Consider the following 12,712-nt stretch of genomic DNA (forward strand, 5'->3'; position numbering starts at 1 on the left):
ACCTGCTTCTCCCAGTGACAAAAAAAAATTTTTTTTTTCTGTGACCAAGGCTAGGTTCCTGAAGACCTCCTTCAGAGTGACTCAGAAATCCCAGGATCTAGGTAGAATGCAAATAGTTCAATAGTTTGTTCCTTCTTTCGTTTGTTTGTTTAAAAGGTCAACGTCATTTATTCCCACAAATTCTACATCTTGTGGGACAGTAAAATGAAGAGAAAGAAAGAAAACTTAGTTCTGAGACCTTTTGGCCCCAACAACATGCAAATAACTCATGGGTTTGCAAATGATTTCTCTGTAACATCTGGCTTCTCAGAGCAGTAACTCTCCTACCCACAAATACTGATTATACCCTACCTTACCACAAAAAAACTCAACAGATGTGAGTTTGAGCAAACTCGGGGAGATAGTGAGGGACAGGGAAGCCTGGCGTGCTGCAGTCCATGGGGTTGCAAAGAGTTGGACAGGACTTAGTGGACAACAGCAAATAATGCTGATATATGATCTTGTTAATAGTTTTATGTGTAACTTACTGAAAATATCTTCCATTTATAGACCATTACAGCTAATAGAAGGTTGTCATATGTTGCTGTTCTTCAGTTGCTCAGTCATATACACTACCACAATTATTTTTGTATTTGTCTCCCAGCTGCTGTAGATTGTAGAAACCTTTTAAGCAGAGAATCTTTTCCATTCTTTTGTACACCATTGAATCATCCAGATATCCTTTGTGTTTCACCTCCTCGCCTCCTTCAGGTCTTGACTTAAATGTCACCTTCTCAGCTGGGCCTTCCCTGACTACCCTATTTCAGAATACACACACATACACCCATGTTTCCAATCCCCCTTCCTGCTTTGTTCATAGTGATGCTTCCTAAGGCCCACTTGACTTCACCTTCCAGAATGTCTGACTCTAGTGAGTGATCACACCATCGTGATTTTCTGGGTCATGAAGATCATTTTTGTACAGTTTTTCTGTGTATTCTTGCCACCTCTTCTTAATATCTTCTCCTTCTGTTAGGTCCATACCATTTCTGTCCTTTATTGAGCCCATCGTTGCATGAAATATTCCTTTGATATCTCTAATTTTCTTCAAGAGATCTCTGGTCTTTCCCATTCTATTGTTTTTCTCTATTTCTTTGCACTGATTACTGAGGAACACTTTCTTATCTCTCCTTGCTATTGTTTGGAACTCTGCATTCAAATGGGTATATCTTTTCTTTTCTCCTTTGCCTTTCACTTCTCTTCTTTTCACAGCTATTTGTAAGGCCTCCTCAGACAGCCATTTTGCTTTTTTGCATTTCTTTTTCTTGGGGATGGTCTTGATCCCTGTCTCCTATACAATGTCACAAACCTCCGTCCATAGTTCATCAGGCACTCTGTCTATCAGATCTAGTCCCTTAAATCTATTTCTCACTTCCACTGTATAGTCATAAGGGATTTGATTTAGGTCATACCTGAATGGTCTAGTGGTTTTCCCCACTATCTTCAATTTAAGTCTGAATTTGGCAATAAGGAGTTCATGATCTGAGCCACAGTCAGCTCCCAGTCTTGTTTTGCTGACTATATAGAGCTTCTCCATTTTTGGCTGCAAAGATTATGATCTATCTGATTTCGGTGTTGACCATCTGGTGATGTCCATGGGTAGAGTCTTCTCTTGTGTTGTTGAAAGAGGGTGTTTGCTATGACCAGTGCGTTCTCTTGGCAAAACTCTATTAGCCTTTGCCCTGCTTCATTCTGTACTCCAAAGCCAAATTTGCCTGTTACTCCAGGTGTTTCTTGACTTCCTACTTTTACATTCCAGTCCCCTATAATGAAAAGGACATCTTTTGGGGTGTTAGTTCTAGAAGGTCTTGTAGGTCTTCATAGAACCGTTCAACTTCAGCTTCTTCAGCGTTACTGGTCAGGGCGCAGACTTGGATTACCATGATATGGGATGGTTTGCCTTGGAAATGAACAGAGATCATTCTGTCATTTTTGAGATTGCATCCAAGTACTGCATTTCGGACTCTTTTGTTGACCATGATTGCTACTCCATTTCTGCTATGGGATTCCTGCCCACAGTAGTAGATGTAATGGTCATCTGAGTTAAATTCACCCATTCCAGTCCATTTTAGTTCACTGATTCCTAGAATGTCAACATTCACTCTTGCCATCTCCTGTTTGACCACTTCCAATTTGCCTTGATTCATGGACCTAACATTCCAGGTTCCTATGCAATATTGCTCTTTACAGCATCGGACCTTGCTTCTATCACCAGTCACATCCACAACTGGGTATTGTTTTTGCTTTGGCTCCATCTCTTCATTCTTTCTGGAGTTATTTCTCCACTGATCTCCAGTAGCATATTGGGCACCTACCGACCTGCGGGTTCCTCTCTCAGTGTCCTATCTTTTTGCCTTCTCATACTTTTCATGGGTTTCTCAAGGCAAGAATACCGAAGTGGTTTGCCATTCCCTTCTCCAGTGGACCACATTCTGTCAGACCTCTCCACCATGACCCGTCCGTCTTGCATGGCCCTTCACAACATGGCTCATAGTTTCATTGAGTTAGACCAGGCTGTGGTCCATGTGATCAGATTGGTTAGTTTTCTGTGATTGTGGTTTTCAGTCTGTCTGCCCTCTGATGGAGAAGGATAAGAGGTTTATGGAAGCTTCCTGATGGGAGAGGGACTGAGGGGGAAACTGGGTCTTGTTCTGATGGGTGGGGTCATGCTCAGTAAATCTTTAATCCAATTTTCTGTTGATGGGTGTAGCTGTGTTCCCTCCCTGCTATTTACCTGGGGCCAAACTATGGTGGAGGCAATGAGGATAATGGTGACCTCCTTCAAAAGGCCCCATGCACACACTGCCACACTCAGTGTCCCCTACCCTGCAACCGGCCACCGCCGACCCACGCCTCCGCTGGAGACTCCCAGACGCCCACAGGCAAGTCCGGGGCAGTCGCCTGTGGGGTCACTGCTCTTCTCTCCTGGGTCCTGGTGCACAAGGTTCTATTGTGCCCTCCAAGAGTCTATTTCCCAGTCCTGTGTACGTTCTGGCATCTCTATGGTGGGGTTAATGGCGACCTCCTCCAAGAAGGCTTATTCCATACCCAAGTCGGCTGCACCCAGAGCCCCTGTCCCTGCGGCAGACCACCGCTGACCTGGACCTCCGCAGGAGATGCTCCAACACCGTTCTGCCTCAGTCCCTGTGTGAACAAGGTTTGTTTGAGCCCTGTGAGCATCTCTGGTGGCGTCTACGGTAGCTTTCTCTACTTTCCTCTAGCGAGGGCTCCTCTCTAGTTGAGGTGCACAGGCTGCTCGTTGCGGGGGCTTCTTTTGTGCAGCTCAGGCTCTAGGCGAGCAGGCTTCAGTAGTTACAGCGCTCCGGCTCAGTCCCCTGAGGCATGTGGAATCTTCCCCGACCGGGGATCAAACCATCCTCCCCTGCATTGGCAGGTGGATTTTTCAACCACTCTGCTACCAGAGAAGCCCCTTTCAAGTCCTTTAATTTTAGTCATTCTGGGGCAAGTGGAGTGATATTTTATTGTGGTTTAATTTTTTTTCCCCTAATGGCTACATATATAATTCTTATTGACCATTTGGATACTTTTGTGTGTATGTGAATTGCCTATTCAATCTTTTTTTTCTCTCTCTCTTTGTTCTGCTTTTTGGTTTTTTTTTTTTTTTTTGGTTTGGAGGAGTTCTTTACATGTTTTAAATACAAGTTTCTTCTCAAATATATGGGCTTCCCAGGTGGCTCAGTGGTAAAGAATTGGCCTGTGATGCAGACACAGGAGACCTGGGTTCGATCCCTGGGTTGGGAAGATCCCCAGGAGACAGGAATGGCAACCCACTCCAGTATTCTTGCCTGGAGAATCCCATGGACGGAGGAGCCTGGTGGGCTACAGTCCAGGGGGTCGGCAAGAAGAGTCGGACTCAACTGAAGCGACTTGGCATGCATATATATATATATACAAACATGCATATATATATATATACACATGCATACACACACACACACACACATATATATTTTTCCAGTCAGTGACTTGCCTTTTACTTTCCTAATGGTTTCTTTCTTTTTTTTTTTTTTTTTACAAATTTTTAGAGCCGAGAACTCATTTATTTCCCACAGATATACAAAATATGTGTATTGTGAAATATGGGAATAGGCGCATAATAAAAGATGTGTCTAACTTTGGATACTGACTTTACCTTTGTAACCCTGAGGAAATCACTGCTCACACAAAAACATTTAAATGTGAATAACCCCTAAGGAGTTTGTGACAAACATAAAAAATCCAAAAGCTTCTATAAACAACTTCTATGAGCACCAAAAAATTAAATTCCGTCAGGTGTGGCAGAAACAAGGGGAGATCTACAATTGCTTTTAAACAGATGGGAATCTGGCTACATGTTTCTACATAAAAGACCCTCTGTCACAGGATACACCTTCTAGAACAATTTTCATCTTTAAAATAAATCAGAGATCTGGCCTCCTGAAAGACCAAAAGCACTCTCCATCCAGGCTTTGATGTTTTATTGGAGCAAAATTTCAATAAAAGGTGGCTTTTATTTACAGAGTTTAATGTGTGCGGTGACTGCCCAATCCACTTGGACTCAAGTGAAGATAAGCATTAAGCCTGCTTAGATATTGTCTTCTTTTCAATTTGCATACAAAAGTTTGCTTCACATTCATAAAAACCCCAATATTATAAATGAACAAATCCTCCCTCACCCACCCCTTAATTAAATATAAACCCAGTTTCAAAAAACATATAGTTTAGATTGGTTTAATCTTGAAATGTAATCCAATAAGACTAAACACTAAACACTTCAGGTCCTGTACCAAATAGTAAAATACTCGAAGGCCTTCAGGATCCTTTGACTGATTGACATCAATAAGAGAACCCATTTTTGATGTGGTAAAAGAAATGTGCTCATCTGCAATTACAATTTCAAGCTCCTGTCGGCCAACCCTGTCAGGAGGAGGCCACAAAGCATCATCTTCTTTTGTAATTTCACTGTCATCAATAATTCTCTTCAGTTCTTCCATTACACGCTTGTGTACATAGGCCTCCTTTCTGATCATGACATCATTTTTATAATTGCTGTTGTTGGCACATCTAAGTTTTCCGTCCGGCCGAAACTCAAACTCCAGAAACTCGTGTCCAAACTTGCCCTTGCGCCCTACGTAGTAACGCAGGTAGAAATCGCTGGCCATAGACATCTTTGTCCCCGAAAAGCCCGCCGAAGGCTAATGGTTTCTTTTGATGAACAGAAGTTTTAGATTTTAATGAGAACTTTTTATTGGTCTTTATTTAATGACTGGTGATTTCTGTGTTCTGTTTGAGAAATTTTTGTTCACCCAGGTCATGAAAACTTTATCCTTTATTGTTTTCAGTCTCTCACATATATATTTTGATCCATTTCTAATTTTTGTGTAGAGTATGGGATCTGTTCTTTTCTTTTTCTTCCATGCAGACATCCAGTTGATTTGGCACCATTTGAAAAGACCATCTTTTCCTTACTGAGATTTGCAGTGAAGATGTTTTTTTCATTAACTTTCATATATTACTGGTAGGAATGAAAATTGATCCAACCACTTTGGAAGTCTGTTTGACTGTATCTACTAAAGTCAATGGGCTTCTCTTGTAGCTCAGCTGGTAAAAAATCCACCTGTAGTGCGGGAGACCTGGGTTTGATCCCTGGGTCGGGAAGATCCCCTGGAGAAGGGAAAGGCAACCCACTCCAGTATTCTGGCCTGGAGAATTCCATGGACTGTATGGTCCAAGGGGTCGCAAAGAGTCAGACAGGACTGATCAACTTTCACTAAACTCAAAGAGCTAAATGACTTTATACCCCATGACGTGGGCAGTTCTATTCCCAGTGCAAGTGAATACTTATTCTCACCAAAAAAAAAAAAAGGTTTGTAGTACCTTTTTTTTGTAGTAATAGCCCAAACTGGAAATGATAGATAAATGAAAAATAAATTATGGAATATACTTACAACAGGCTACTTATATAGCAATGAAAAGGAACAAACCACAACTGTATATAACAATATGGATGAACTGCACAGACATAAAATGGAGCAAAACAAATCATAAGAAAAGAGCATATATTGTATGAGTTTATTCAACTGAAATTTGAATATGGGCAAAAAAAAATAAGAAAAGTCAGAACAGTGGTTATCTTTGCTAGGGAGAAGGCACTGACTACTGATTGGAGGGAGCTCCAAGGAGTCTTCTAGAGTATTGGAATGTTTTATATCTTACTCTGGGTGGAGTTCACATGGGTGTGTAGATATGTAAAATTTATCAAGCCATACACTTAGAATTTGTGCATGTTTTATGGCTAGGGAGGGTAACAACAAACCCATTAGACAGGCCGGCAAAAAAACACGCAGTGCAGAGGCACAATAGGAATAGTGACAAACGTGAGATGTTCAAACATAACTCACGAATAATTAAGGTATTCTAATTAAAACTGTGTATTTTTTTTACTGTCAGAATGGGAAACAAACTAAGTAATTTTTTTTAGAAAACTTCTTGGCCATATCCCAGGGCATGTAGGAATCTTAGTTTCCAAACAAGGACCAAACCCAAATCCTCTGCCATAGAAACTCAGAGTCTTAACCGCTGGACTGCCAGGGAAGTCCTCTAAATTAAATAATTAAATTTAGAAGGTTGTTAAAATTGTGGGAAAAAAAAACAACCATACAACAGGCACTCAATGTATACAGATATAGCAATGTTAGAAGAAAATTTAACAATAGTTATTAAAATTAAAAATAGTCTCTCAGGCATCCCTGGTGGCTCAGTGGTAAAGAATTCCCCCGCAGGGAAAACGGATTCAGTCCTTGATCCAGGAAGATCCCACATGCGTCCAGACAAGTAAGCCCAGGCCACAACTACTGAGCCAGAGCTCTAGAGCCTGTGAGTAGCAATAAGAGAAAGCACTGCAGTGAGAAGCCTGAGCACCTAGAGAGTAGCCCCGCTTGCTGCCCCTGGACACGGCCTGCAAGCTGCCCTGAGGACCCAGCACAGCCATCAGTGCAGTTCAGTCGCTGGGTTGTGTCTGACTCTTCTGCATCGCCAACTCCCAGAACTTACTCAAACCATGTCCATCGAGTCAGTGATGCCACCCAACCATCTCATCCTCTGTCGTCCCCTTCTCCTCCTGCCTTCAATCTTTTCCAGCATCAGGGTCTTTTCCAATGAGTCAGCTCTTTGCATCGGGTGGCCAAAGCATTGGAGTTTCAGCTTCAGCATCAGTCCTTCCAATGAATATTCAGGACTGATTTCCTTTGGGATTGACTGGTTGGATCTCCTTGCAGTCCAAGGTACTCTCAAGAGTCTTCTCCAACACCACAGCCATAAATATTAAAAAAAAAAAAAAATTCAATATAGTTTTTTGCCCAAGCTAATTAAGGGCTGGGATTCACAACCCAAGGGATGAATGGATAAACAAAATGTGACCAGGCGCCTCTGTCCATGGGATTCTCCAGGCAAAAACACTGGAGTGGGTTGCTGTGCCCTCCTCCAGTGGATCTTCCTGACCCAAGGATCAAACCCGAACCTGTATTTCTTTTTTTTTTTTTTTTTCTGAACCTGTATTTCTTAAGTCTCCTGCATTGGCAGTCAGGCGCTTTACCACTAGTACCATCTGGGAAGCCTATATGTGTGTGTGTGTGTGTGAATACTATTCAGCATTGAAAAGGAAGGAAATTTTGACACCTGCTGCAGCACAGATGAAACTTGAGGGCATTATACTAGGTGAAATAAGTCTGTCACAAAAGGACAAATGCTATTTGACTCTACTTACATGAGGTACCTAGAGTACTCAAGGTCATACATAGAGACAGAAACTACAGTGGCGATTACCAAGAGCTGAGGGGAAGGAGACATGGGGAGTTTGTTCAATGGGTAAGGAGTTTCAGTTTGGGAAAATGAGAGAAGTTCTGGAAATGGATGGTGGTGATGGTTTAACAACAATGTGAATATAGTCAATGAACTGTACACTTAAAAATGGTTGAAATGGCATATTTTATAGTATGTATATTTGGTATAGTAAAAAGAAAAAAAAAGTTGGACTTCACATTGCAACTGAGTAATGCACGTACATTAGGATAGGTTAAGCTGTTGTAACAATTAGACCTAAAATAAATAGCTGAAACAAATTAGAAATTTATTTCTCTCTCCCTTCACAGATGAGAGCAGATATTCCCAGTTAGTGGGAGGATGCAGATAGGTGGCTTTTACTCTAAGTAGTTCTTAGTGACCCAGATTAATGGGGACTCTGCCACCCATAACTGGTTCCTGGCATGATGATTCTAGCCGTCATCACTGCTATTTCATCTCACAAGAAGAGAACAAGGGTATGGGAGAGATTTGTGGAGGATTTATGGACCAGATCTGCTGGTCCTCATCCTTGTATACATCACTGGTGCTCACCTTCCACTGGAGTTAGAAGCAAGTCCTGTATCACCTCTCATTCTAAGGGATATTGGGCATACGACTGCTCAGACATTGGGGGAAAAAAGTGAATAAAGTATTTTGGGGACTTTCCCTGGAGGTACAGTGGTTAAGACTCTGGGTTCCCAATGCAGTGGCGTGGGTTAATCCCTGGTCAGGTGAGATCTCAAATGCTACACCGCTCAGCCAAAAAAAAAAAAGAATTTTGGTGGACAGTTTCTAAAAAGGAAAAAAAAAAAATCCCTGGGGGAATATGCATATGAGAGTGGTTTTCTCTGGAACTGAGACTGCAGCAGACATTTACTTCTTATACTATGTAATTTTGAAGTGCTTGCTTTTTTTATAATAAGCATGTGTTACTATTGTAATCAGAAACTAAAAAGCAAATCCAGGGTGGAGAGAATTAAAAAAAAAAATTGACTACATAAAAGGTGAAACTACTTACTGATACATTCTTAATAAAAATGGAAACCAATCTAAATTTCCATCACAGGAGAATGGGGGGATAAATGATGGTATAATCATATAATGGATTATTAGTGAGCAGGAAAATTTAATGAATAGTACCTACACACAACAATGGGGTGGAATCTTTAATGAGAAAGTCATACAAGATTATCTGCTGGATTTATCATTCTCATTAAGCCCACATTTATGCGGTAAAAACCGTAGGTTTTATTTTGAAAACACTTTTTAAAAAGTAGCAAGGAGGGCATCATGAACCCCCAGAGAACATCATTTTGGGGCTTCCCTGGCGGCTCCGGGGTGAAGAATCCGCCTGCCAGCGCAGGAGACGTGTGTTTGATCCCTGGTCCAGAAGGATCCCAGGTGCCCAGAGGCAAGCGGGCCGGTGGGTCACATCTTCTGAGCCTGTGCTCTGAAGCTAGGGAGCCGCAGCTGCTGAAGCCGCTTGGGCCCATGCTCTGCAACAGAAGCCCGCACAGCACGCCTGGAGAGGGGCGCCCACTCACCACAACCAGAGAAAAGCCCGGGCAGCAGTGAAGACCCAGTACAGCCCAGAGTAAACGTAAACTAATACAGTTAAAAAGAACATGACTCCAATTCAACAAGGATTCATATTTTGCCATATTTGTCTAATCCGTCTTTTTTTCTTGGTGCAGTATTTTGAGGCAAATCCCACATATGTCGTCTATTTCTACTTAACTTTAGTAAGCATGTAGTCAATATATTTAGAGACATTTTCTTACATTGTAACAACACCATGATGACATAAACAAGTTAGCAGTCATTCTTTGGTATTATCTCAGTCCATAATTGATTGTCTCCTTATTTCAAAAAATGACTTTTAATAGCTGATTCGTTTGAATTAGGATCTAAACGGTTCAAGTGTTTACTTCTGGTTGTCTTGCCTCTAGGACTCCTAATCTGAGGTAGCTGCTCTCTCATTCTTTTTTTTTCTTTTAAATTTTCATTGGAGAATAGTTGATTTACAAACTTATATTAGTTTCAGGTATACAGCAAAGTGAGTCAGTTATACTCCCCTCTCCCTCCTTCTTTTTTCATGTTTTGACTTGTTGCAGAAACTGATTCAGTTGTCCCTGCCAAGTGTCCCAAATTCTGGATTTGTCTGTTGCTCGCCTGTGATGACCTTTCACTTACCCTTCTATCACCTAGGGCTTCCCTGATAGCTCAGTTGGTCAAGAATCTGCCTGCGATGCCGGAGACCCTGGTTCGATTCCTAGGTGGGGAAGATCCGCCTGGAGAAGGGATAGGCTACCCACTCCAGTACTCTTGGGCTTCACTTGTGGCTCAGCTAGTAAAGAATCTACCTGCAATTCGGGAGACCTGGGTTAGATCCCTGAGTTGGGAAGATCCCCTGGTGAGAGAAAGGCTACCCACTCCAGTATTCTGGCCTGGAGAATTCCATGGACTGTAGAGACCATGGGGTCGGAGTCAGACACGACTGAGCGAATTTCACTTTCACTTTTCTATCACGTGTGTGTGTGTGTGTGTGTGTGTGTGTGTGTGTGTGTGTGTGCACGTGTGCTCAGTCGTGTCTGACTCTTTGCGATCCTATGGACTATAGCCTGCCAGGCTCCTCTGTCCATGGAATTCTCCAGGCAAGAACACTGGAGTGGGTCGCCATTACCTACTCGGGGAGATCTTTCCGATCCTGGGATCAAAGGAGAGTCTTTTGTGTCTCCCGCATTGTAGGCGGATTCTTCACCACCAAGCAACCTGGGAAGGCCTTATCACCTCCATCTCCTCTAAATCAACTTTGCCCTAGAGGCCTGGTAAAAGTCAGGCTTGACTTTTTGGAGGTTGGTACTGTGAGCGTCACACTCACTGCATGACATCTGGAAATGTGATGTTCAGGTAGGTTGTTCTGATTTTAGCAATGCAGAGATTTATCTGTGGTTCAGGTAAATCAGCCTGATCCCTCCATGGTAAAGTTTCCTATCGTCACCTTATCTAATGCTTTTATACATTTGTGACCATTGACAGTATCAATTATTTCACTAGAAATTGCAAAATGCTGTCTTTCTAATCCTATCTTTCCTTCCACATTTATTGGCTGAAATGCACAATCCTGAGTTTCTAATTTCATTATTCCTTCCATATGTATTTACAGGAAGTCTGCTGTAAATAACTTTCCCTCACCAACTGGAAGTATTTGGTTACCCCAAAATACAGTTTATACAGGAAAGGCAAGAGAAGTCAGAAATCTTCATTGATATTGTCCACTGACATATCCTAAGTATTGGTATGTTGTTTGGAATATATAGGACACTCAGTAAATATTTTCTAATTGAACGGGAATCCATATATTGGAATATGATGTGCTTCTGAAAAGAATGAAGAAAATGTACATCTATCTGTATTGACATAATACTTATAAATAATGTTGAGTGTAAAAAGTGGGAGATAGAACAACAGGTATAGGATGAGTCAATTTTTATAAAATATATATATTCTCAATGTAGCAAAAATAGGATTAGTGGATGAATGTGATAAAACAAACAGTAAAATGCTAATTGTTGAGTTTGGATAGTGATTATATGAATTTTCCCTGTTGAATCTATTTAGTTTTTTGTTATGAAAATGTTCATCGCAAAATGTTAGAAAAAGATAAGTGTGTAAAAATCTGTATTTCTGAAGGGTGGGTTTGGGGATAAGGATGAAACTTTATATAGAGCAAAACTTCTAAACTATCTTTTGACACAGTAATTCCACTTTTAGGAACCTATCCTAATATAGTAATTCTAAATATTAAAAAAAGTAGAAAAAATTTTCATGTTGAAAATATTTTATAATAAAATGTGGAAATATCTTGAATAATAATAGAATGATCACATTATGGTATAGTAATTAGGTTCGTTATAAATGATAAAAATAATGTAGTAAATTGAACGTGCTTATAGGGACTTCCGTAGTTGTCCAGTGCTTAAGACTCCCGGCTTCCACTGCAGTGAGACATGGGCTCCATCTCTGGCCAAGGAAATAAGATCCTACACACCCCATGGCAGCAGCCAAAACAAACGAATGAACAAAGAAACATGGTGATACAAAATTTTACCAAAATGACACCAGTGATTTTTAAAATGGTGTACATAAATCACATAGCATTATTATATGACTCCAAAATTCCATGCTTGGATAGGTATCCAAAAAAATGAGAACATAAGTCCACAGAAAAACTTGTATAGAAACAGAAAGTAAATTAATAGTACCAAGACCTGGTCGGGTGAGGGAAAACAGGGAGTGATTATTCTAATGGGTATAGGGTTTCTTTGGGGGATGATGAAAGTATTCTAAAATTGATTGTGGGGATGGTTGTACAACTCTGCAAATATACTAAAAGCCATTGAACTGTACACTTTAAATGAATAAATTGTATGGTATGTGAATTATATCTCAATAAAACTGTTATAAAAAATGTTAATGATAGCACATGGAAAAGAAAGTTGGAAGGAAAAAATGTGTTTGAGGAGGTAGGGTTATGGGTGATTAAGTTCTGCTTTCCTCTCTGTTCCAGTGGTTATTCACATGTGTCATCTGTACAAGGAGATAAGCTGCTTTAAAAAGCACAAGATGCAGAGAAGGAAATGGCAACCCACTCCAGTATTCTCGCCTGGAGAATGCCATGGACAGAGGAGCCTGGTGGGCTACAGTCCCCGGGGTCGAAAATAGTGGGACAGGACTGAACGAGAAAAAAAAAAAAAGCACAAGATGTACTTTTCAGAGTGCTATTTTACTATAAATAATCAGTGTGACAGCTATTCCTCTTGCTTATTTG

General features: G+C 41.0%; 1 protein-coding gene across 1 annotated transcript; it reads right to left on the reverse strand.

The window, feature by feature from the left end:
• Nucleotides 1–4,076: 4,076 nt before the first annotated feature.
• LOC122449891 (protein mago nashi homolog) lies at nt 4,077–5,228 on the reverse strand. Its single transcript, XM_043481966.1, has one exon. It carries the CDS (start codon nt 5,205–5,207, stop codon nt 4,761–4,763), a length of 447 nt encoding a protein of 148 aa, XP_043337901.1. The 5' UTR covers nt 5,208–5,228; the 3' UTR covers nt 4,077–4,760.
• Nucleotides 5,229–12,712: the final 7,484 nt, after the last annotated feature.

This window comes from Cervus canadensis, chromosome 11 (assembly GCF_019320065.1).
Source record: "Cervus canadensis isolate Bull #8, Minnesota chromosome 11, ASM1932006v1, whole genome shotgun sequence".
In the NCBI taxonomy this organism is placed as follows: Eukaryota; Metazoa; Chordata; class Mammalia; order Artiodactyla; family Cervidae; genus Cervus; species Cervus canadensis.

What these genes read in the sequence shown, in the direction of transcription:
- LOC122449891 (XM_043481966.1), bottom strand. Translation starts at nt 5,207, where the DNA reads ATGTCTATGGCCAGCGATTTCTACCTGCGTTACTACGTAGGGCGCAAG.